General features: G+C 42.8%; 1 protein-coding gene across 3 annotated transcripts; it reads left to right on the top strand.

Moving 5' to 3' along the window:
* Window positions 1–975: 975 nt before the first annotated feature.
* On the top strand, window positions 976–9,155 carry SH3BP5L (SH3 binding domain protein 5 like). 3 transcript variants are annotated; one of them, XM_075186395.1, is made up of 8 exons: window positions 976–1,025; window positions 3,627–3,695; window positions 4,472–4,645; window positions 5,048–5,110; window positions 5,194–5,322; window positions 5,871–6,032; window positions 7,409–7,582; window positions 8,325–9,155. In XM_075186395.1, the coding sequence occupies exons 3-8, from the start codon at window positions 4,475–4,477 to the stop codon at window positions 8,736–8,738; spliced, it is 1,113 nt and encodes a 370-aa protein (XP_075042496.1). In that variant the 5' UTR covers window positions 976–1,025; window positions 3,627–3,695; window positions 4,472–4,474; the 3' UTR covers window positions 8,739–9,155. The 3 variants fall into 3 exon arrangements, with proteins under 3 accessions (XP_075042496.1, XP_075042493.1, XP_075042495.1); XM_075186392.1 differs by lacking the exon at window positions 976–1,025 and adding an exon at window positions 3,099–3,270; XM_075186394.1 differs by lacking the exon at window positions 976–1,025 and adding an exon at window positions 3,099–3,285.

The raw sequence follows: 9,155 nt of genomic DNA, 5'->3' as shown, positions 1-9,155 counted from the left end.
TTTATGTCCAATTAGAAATGGCAGCTCCTTTGATGATTATAGCGGTGTGCTGGGGGATTATCTCAGTGTTTGTTCCTTTCAGGATAACCCCACCCTTGCAAGCACCTGCTTTGAACCTATAAATTGATTGAGCAACTTCCACTTCTGTATTGTTTGACATAGATTTTAGTTAACTTTTATTTAGCTTCTTAGGTCTCCCTTTTCCTTTATGAAGCTTTACATTCTAGAACAGGCTACAAAGAGTTATTTAGATCTTATTTTATTAATAGCAGCTATTTACACTGCTGGTTCTATAAAGCAGTTTATCTAATTAATGCCGGATGATTCTCTTAACATTATAGCTTTACAAATATATAGTCACTCTTTCTATAACCTTTTAACATTCCATTAACCTGATATTAGAAACAGCAATTATATGCTCGCGACATGCTTTGAATCATATATATGTGTCATTTAAAATAAGAGAGAATCATTTCTAAAAAGTGTGAACACCGGATCCAGTTAAACTTCCTATGGATCTCCTTCAAGAGTTGTAATATATTATATACTATGCAATTTATAAGAGTATCACAGAAGCATAATGTTATATGTATATTTTTAGTGATAAAAAATTGATTCTTATAAATTAAATGTATACTGGCATTGTTTCAGTCACTAAATTATCCTGTTGTATTTGTCATATTGTATTGTATTCTGTCTTCATGACCACTGCATTGGTACTTAGCCTGTGTTCATTGCTTAAAAATAAACAGATTAAAACCCGTAATGTAAAGAGACACAGCAGGAGGGTAATTAGTGACATCAGCCCATTGGATGTTAGAGGCTTAAATACTTCTCTCCAGAGGAAACTGCTGACTGCAGACAAACGCGTCAGTCGCTAATTCTGAATTGTGATCACTTTATATTGGACAACATAGATCACTATCTTCTGAAAAGTGGATTTACATCTAAGGATTTTACTCGTCTGTAAAAACAAGAAAGAATTCTATAACTGGAGAAGCGATGATCCTGATTGTACTGGAGTGGTGAGAACAATTATCAGTCTTTCTTATGCTAAATACAGCAAATTAAATGGAGCGACAATTGACTGTTACATTGTAAGAGCCACTCCAATACTGGTGAATACCAGATTATTGTGGCTCTTTCCATATATTTAGGACTTTTAGTTCAGAATTGAAATTAGGTCAATTTCTATACAAGTTATTGACTAATTACTTCCTTTTACATCACTGAATACTTTTGTTATATATGCTGATCCCTGTAGGTGTATGATGTTAAACAAATATAATCGCTGCTTGTAAAATGTGGTTTTATTAAGCATATTTTATACATATATATTGTTATAATAAATACAGTATGTGTTCATTTATTGGATGTTTTTATGTATACTGTGATTGGTTTCTGCAATATTTACTATTTAATTTGGACTTTATTAGTAATATCATAGCACTGTTCAATTTTTCTGTTAAGATGGATAATTGTAGTGTAAGGTCTGTTGCATGTAATATCTGTATCAGAGATGAGGTTTAATATCATTCAGTTTGTATTAAAGTTGCAATACCACCTAGTAGAATATTTTATTAAGGTACATTTCCCCCTAGCGGTACTGCTACATGACACTCCTCTGACAGTTCTGGATAAAAAAACATGCTGGGGGTGAGATGGAGGACCAATCACAAGCCACGATCGAGAGATAGCGGCTTTTGATAGGCCCACTGCTCACCCACCATACCGCTACCGGCTCTGTGTTACGGAGCCCCAGGAAAAACAGCTGCACTTACGGTGGCCATGTAAGCTACCTATTTTGGGATAAAATTAATTTTAAATAATTTAAAATAATGAAATAATTAAAATGATTATCTGTCAGATCCCTCCAAAATGTAATGTATAGTTCACAGTATGGTCCAATCTAAGCAAAATATACCACTAATGTAATACACTCTCTACTCCATAAAATGTTATATATGTAGAGAGCAAGAAGGGACTTGGCCAGTAGCACCTGCTCACTCCTGATATCCAAATCCCTGGTGAGTGAGTGCATGTGGATAATAATGGGCAAACTGTATTGTACTGTTATACCATGTACTGTCTTGTCTTGTCATGTATATGTATGTATGTATGTATGTATGTATGTATATATATATATATATATATATATACACACACACACACACAGGGGAGTATAAGTCTCAGCAAGTCTACTAGGGTTGTCAGACTAATTATATATATTTAATTATATATATTTGGGCAGCACAGTGGCCTAGTGGTTAGCACTTCTGCCTCACAGCGCTGGGGTCATGAGTTCGATTCCCGACCATGGCCTTATCTGTGTGGAGTTTGTATGTTCTCCCCGTGTCTGCGTGGGTTTCCTCCGCGTTCTCCGGTTTCCTCCCACACTCCAAAAACATACTGGCAGGTTAATTGGCTGCAATCAAAACTGACCCTAGTCTCTCCCTCTCTGTTTGTCTGTCCCCCTCTCTGTGTCTGTGTGTGAGTGTGTGTCTATATTAGGGAATTTAGACTGTAAGCCCCAATGGGACAGGGACTGATGTGAATGAGTTCTCTGTACAGCGCTGCGGAATTAGTGGCGCTATATAAATAAATGATGATGATGAGATATATATATATATATATATATATATATATATATATATATATAATTACCGTAATTAGTCTGACAACCCTAGTAGACTTGCTGAGACTTATAGTCCCATATATATATATATATATATATATATATATATATATATATATATATATAAAATTAGTCTGACAACCCTAGCAGACTTGCTGAGACTTCTAGTCCCCCAGTGCAGGGCATTGCACCATATGTCAGGCTCTGCATCACACAGGTGGACAGGTTACCATGGAGGCCGCCATTGCTGTGTTTCCATGGTAACAGTGAGCCGTGTGTGTACGGAGCCGGGGTCCTGCATGTTCCTATCCCCCCCCGGGCCCTGTAGCAGACCCCTGTCCTGTGTCAGTGACCAGTGAGGACCCTCCGAGCCCCGGCCGCCCTCTCCTGTACGGCAGGACCCGCTCCCACCGCCGGCACCCGCCATGTTGCCGTACGGAAAGTTCTCCTCCTCCCCGCCTACTTCCCCCACCCCCCGGCTTCCGGTTCCGGGGCCGCCGGGCGCTGCCTAGATCCAGGCGTCTGGGCTGAAAGAACGGGGGGCAGCGTTGGGTGGTCTGTGTGACGTCACCGCCGGGTCAGTGACGTCACGCCTGGGGAAGTCTGCTCCATGATGCCATAAGGAGACTGTGCAGGTGGGTGCAGCTGAGGTAGGTGGGAGACTTGTTGTTATAGGGGAGCTGGGCATCGCCCTGACCCACCCTCTGGCTGTGGGACTATAAGTCCCAGCATGCCTGTGGGGTCTGACAGCTGCATTACTGCCAATATATGGATATAATGTCCACAGGGTGTTTACAGTGCAGGTAACAGAGTTTAATGAGGTTGCCCAGGTTTCAGTTTCATACATAGGAAAGTAAGTGCAATTCCTTATGTGGAGGCTAATAAGGAACTGCAGCAAGTTTGTGACCAAACTTTAACTATGTGTCACATAATATGAAGATACGTATATACTGTTATTAATAACGCCAACATATGCTTCATATCTCTACAGACAGGGACACCGAATGAAAATTCCCAAAAAGACGTTCGAGGATAAATCAGATGTCAACAAATTATAAATGTAAGGATCTGTTTACACTAAAAGGTGACTACAAGTGCCGACATTGTCAGTCTTTGCTGTGATGCATCCAAGCTTCATCTGCGGTGGTTACAGACATCCAGTGATAACACAAGAAGAAGAAAGACCTGTTCGGAGGACTCGTCACCTGCTGGAACTAGTGGAGAGTTCGGGATCATAACCACCAGTGTATTTTGAATATGTTTTGCATATGTTTTTTTTAACTCCTGTAAGCTGGCACGACACAAGCAGACATTGTTCCTAGGGGTAACATACCCCTTGGCGTTTTTGCTTTAAAGCGCTTCTTGTTCTGTTTTCTGTGTTTGCTGCAGGTAACTTCATTGGGAATGCCTACAATGATCTTTTGTTAACAAACGTAGACATACACATGAAATGCCAGTGGTTATGTTTCCTTACAGATCAGTGTGGCATTCCTTCTTGCTGTATATTCAAACTGGTTTTTTTTTGTTGTATATTCAGGCTTGGAGTTGTGTATGTGTTACAGGCAGAATAACTCCATGTTATTTTAAAATTACATTATATTTTTAAATCCTGTTGTTCAGGTTAGAGTCAAGTTTTCACTTAGAGTTTGGGATGGTTAAACTATCCGTCTTACTCCAGTTTGTAGGTCGGTAATATGCAATTAATGTTCCCTCTCCAGGGGAACTGTGTTTCTACTTGCCTGTTTCTGCAGAAAGAACAAAGGATGACATATTTAACATATCTTAGATACAGAGACCTCAAGACACCATGCACATTTGAGCTGTTTTATCATGTAGGTCATGGAAGGACCCCCTTGTGAGGAGAGACTTCCCACTCCGGGGGCTGAGGGTGACCGAACTATCCATCCAGAGTTGGGGGGACTTGGAGATTGTTCCTCCGACGCAAAGAAACAGATTGAGAGCAACAGTGATATTCAGAAAGATGAGGAAGAACTGGACCCCAGGATACAGGTATGTATTAATCTCTCTATGTATGACAATTGATATGTGCATGTCATGGGCGCCGTGTCTTTTCAAGAGACCCCGACATTGTATTTAAATGAAAGCATTAATGCAAAGTTCAGAATAGCAGTTCTGTTATTTGCTTCTTTACTTTAGTTTATGGGGGAGAATTCAATCCCCCCCCCCTCCCCACCCACCCAAGTTCTGCCGCGTTAAATGTATTACAGTTATTACAGTAATATTAACCCGCCTTTCTGCTCACAGCTCAGAAATCTGGGGTTAAAATCAGATACTTGGGGTGCTTGGTGAATACTTTTATTTGACCCGTTGGACACTGGCTACGTAATTTGTGTCTCATCTGCTCGATCTTCATTCCTCTTTCTTTCTGTCTCCTCTGTAATATCGCTTCAGGAGGAATTAGAGCGTCTGAACCAGGCGAGCGAGGAGATCAACCAGCTGGAGTTACAGTTGGATGTAAGTGGAGTGTTAGTCCTCTGTGCTCCTTTTCTCTTCTACCAGTCCAAGGTATACTCACCTCTCCCTACTGCCCCCTGCAGGATGCCCGCACGGCCTACCGCCGTATACTGTCCGAGTCTGCCAGACGCCTGAACGCTTTGACCACACAACTTGGAACGTGTATCGAGAAAGCCAGGCCGTACTATGAAGCCAGAAGATTGGCCAAGGAGGTACTGTGCTATCAGTGAGCTTTAGTACAAATATGATGAGTGTGAGGGACATTGCTGGGCGTGTGAGGGACATTGCTGGGCATGTGGCAGCCGTCGGTTAAATTTACTGAAACCAGAACTCATCTGTTTGCGAGAAAAATAAAACGAGGTCAGTAAAACTCTGACAATGTGACACTATACTACGCACAGACTTACCAAATTTGTGACCTTCACACTGTATCCGCAGCTGGTTTCTCTTCTAGATACACTTTATAGAACACATATTTCTGGAGCTAATACTATCTGCACCTGCAAAGCTCTTGTTTCACTTCTATATGTACTTTACAGACTAGTCCTGTCCTACAAGAGTGGGCAATACGGTATTATCTTTCTATGTGATTACCAGGTAAATGTATGGTATTTATGATGCGCAGAATTTATCCGTTCTATTTTCTCGACAGATTTCCTGTCTGTTGTTTCTCGGGAGTTTGGAATTGTGATACGTTAAGAATAGGACAGTGCCGCTTGTATGAGTGTTTGTTTGAGTGCCCACTCACTTTCTACCGTAGGCTCAGCAAGACACACATAGCGCGGCTCTGCGGTATGAGCGGGCGGTCAGCATGCACGCTGCCGCCCGGGAAATGGTGTTTGTGGCAGAACAAGGAGTCACCGCCGACAAGAACAGACTGGACCCAACGTGGCAGGAAATGCTGAATCATGCCACCTGCAAGGTCAGACTGGGGGGGCGGCAGTGCTCGGGCAGAACTCGTTGAGATTGTATATTCCCCCTCTATAAGCAGGACACTTTATGTTTTAGTAAAATATATGGTTATAAATCATTTTGCATAATTGCTATTATTAGTATCAGTGAGAGCTGTCAAACTGCTTTTTTTAGTTGCAGTCAAGACAACATACAGAATATAGACTGCAATGGAACAGTAACAGTGTCTAAATTGCAAATACATAGCTTAGACTGGAACACAGCCCCAAAAATGTCTCTTAGAGCTGAAATTGGGGATTGCAGCTCTCCGGTACCTCAACAGCTCTGTTTAATCATCTTTCAAAAGTTGCTTACTTCTCACTGCCATATACAGAAAGTCTGCTCCACATCACTGACTGAACAATACATACACTGTCCTGTTAGCAGCAATGTATGATACAACAAGCTTGTCTGTAACTGATGATACTTTATACTTCAATCATTCTCCAAGTAGACAGACACAAACTAAATTTTTTCCATTGTAGGATGCCGACACCTGATGAATAAAACAGACAGGCAGTTAATCATAGTTACATATCATACTACAAATAGAAATCATTTACATTGTCCTAGCATTTCCTTTGCTCATAGTATATACAGCACAATAACACTTTCTGCCACCTTTACATTGCTCACTAAACCATCCAAGAGAGCTGAGGTTTGTGACAGGGGTCTATTTACAACTGATTGCAAATTTGGCACTGTCTTTTCTTTCCCTGTCTTCCTTAATGCAGAATAATGTTTAGAAATGTAGTGTCCGCATCACAGTAGAGATGAGGGTATCGCGCTCCTGCGCGGCCTCCGTCCGACCGCGGCTGACAGGGACAGGGGTCAGTGATGAGGTCACAAACTGTTTTGTTTCTGGCAACACTTGTTTTTACAAACCATGTTTAAAATAGAATGGTGTCTGAATGATGCGTTGGGACCGGAGTGATCCCATATTGTAACAGGAAATCTCTAGTGATGTCTAAAGATAGCCTACTGTGATTGATGTGATATTTCTCTTATTGTTGCTTGTTAAAAGTAATTTATTCCAACATGTTACCAAAATAAATCCATATAAATTTGCTTGGTTAGAAATTAAACAGTAATTACCATCAAAACCAACGCAGCAGAGAACCACGAAAATGGTCCTGGTCACAGAGGTTTAAACCCCTCTGCTCTTGAAGGGGTTAAAGCGGACCCCTCAGCCTGCACATATGGAGGAAGCCATTTTTGGGGGCTCAACCAATATTAATGGGTATTATTAATTCCATAAGGACCAGTGCTCCTGAATCGTGTTCTTGCCTCGTACAATTGCACAGAAAGCCCTTTAACCCGCTCCTGACCCCTCTCTCCCGGTAACAGGTGAATGAGGCTGAGGAGGAGAGGCTGAGCAGCGAGTTTGAACACCAGCGCGTGACCCGTCAGTGCCATGAAGCGGAGGCCAAGGTGCAGACCTTGCAGAAGAGCTTGAAGCGCGTGATCATCAAGAGCCGCCCGTACTTCGAATTGAAGGCTCAGTTCAACAACATCTTAGAGGTGACTACTTCACCGACCGCCCCGTGTCTGGGTTTAGGGTGGGAGAATTAAGTAGCCCCAGGGAGAGGACATCAGTCTGTGGAGGAAATAATATGAATGGATGATGTAATAACTCCAAGCCATCACCGAGTTAGAGACAAGCCCGCTACGGTCATAGCTCCTTCACTTTATCTACCACCGGGGCAGGAATGAATTATTAACTTTATGGCTTCAATTAGTATTTATCTATAAAGCACCGACCTCTCCTGAAGTGCAGTAACATTTACATTATTTTAGCAATTGTACACAGCAAGAATGCAAACTGCGCTCAAAATAGCTTACAGTCTAGCCAGGTCTATTGTGTCCTACAAGGTGTGTAAGAAGACGTTTCTCTTGTAATGAAGTTTGGGCTGTATTCTTGGTCCTTTGTTTTAATAGGCAGCATGGTGGCGTAGTGGTTAGCATTGCTGTGTCCTAACGCTTTGGTCATGGGTTTGAAGGGGTGGAGTTTACATGTTGAACCTGTGTCTGGATGAGTTTCCTCCAGATGTTAGGAGATCTAGACTGTAAGCTCCTATGGGTCAGGGACTGATGTGAATGACTACATATTCTCTGTACAGCGCTGCATACTATGATGGCGCTATATGAAGCATAGTAGTAATGTCACAGTCTCATTGTTGGGTGAGACAGTCCCACATGTGGCTGGGTTTATTTAGATTTATATTGTTATGGTGAGGACTGACGTCTTTCTTCTCTATCCCAGGAACACAAGTCCCGGGTCACCTCTCTGGAAGTCTCTGTGTCCCAGGCCAAGCTCAGATACTCCGGCACACTACGTAATCTGGAACTGATCAGCGAGGAGATTCATGCACGCCGCACACACGGGCCCCTTCTCGCCCATAGGGCCCCCCCTCTTGGGGCTGAAACCCCTGCCCCTCTGACAGATGGGGAGATGGGCCCACCCGCAGACACAGTTTCCCTCCTCAGCCTGCAGACCATTGCATCCGACCTGCAGAAGAGCGATTCTGTGGAACACTTGAGGGGTCTGAGCGACGTAACCAGTTTGGATGGGAGGGACACAGAGGAGGGGGACGAGGATGGTGGCACAGGGCGAGAGAGAGGAGGGGGAAGAGGGGGCGGAGGGGCTTTTAAACATCACAGGAGCGTGAGCCTGTAAGTGGGGAAATGTTGTGGGGGTTAGACAAAATGGCTTTCATACAACCTAGCACAGGTGGGTGATGCAGCGAGACCAGAAAGGACTGATCATCAAAGAGGATGGAAAAGCCAAAAAAAGGGAACTGCCCCCATAAGAATGTTGTCCTGTAGACTTTCGGACACCTGACTTTGGAAGGAGTCGGGCATTTACCAAGGGCGGAAGCCGCCGCACTTGAACTGAACTTTGGACACTTTCCAGTGGAACGCTTCTAGATGTAGACCTAGCAGAGAGACATGGGGACATTCATACGAATAGTGCAACACAGATAGATGGGGAAACACTGTCATAGGTCAGGATGACATGTCTTGCTGCTATGAGAACTGTCTCTGTTTGATGCAGCACTCAGTATGTCTATTTAAATAAATATGTATTGGTGTC

Source organism: Mixophyes fleayi, chromosome 9, assembly GCF_038048845.1.
Source record: "Mixophyes fleayi isolate aMixFle1 chromosome 9, aMixFle1.hap1, whole genome shotgun sequence".
Lineage (NCBI taxonomy): Eukaryota > Metazoa > Chordata > Amphibia > Anura > Limnodynastidae > Mixophyes > Mixophyes fleayi.
The sequence above is the reverse complement of the archived record's forward strand: the minus strand, read 5'-3'. Positions and strand labels throughout refer to the sequence as shown.

Excerpts from the sequence above, each read along its gene's own strand:
- SH3BP5L (XM_075186395.1), top strand. The coding sequence starts at position 4,475 with ATGGAAGGACCCCCTTGTGAGGAGAGACTTCCCACTCCGGGGGCTGAG. Across the intron at positions 5,111-5,193 it reads AGCTGGAGTTACAGTTGGAT|GATGCCCGCACGGCCTACCG; the intron begins GTAAGTGGAGTG and ends TGCCCCCTGCAG. Across the intron at positions 6,033-7,408 it reads TGAATCATGCCACCTGCAAG|GTGAATGAGGCTGAGGAGGA; the intron begins GTCAGACTGGGG and ends TCCCGGTAACAG.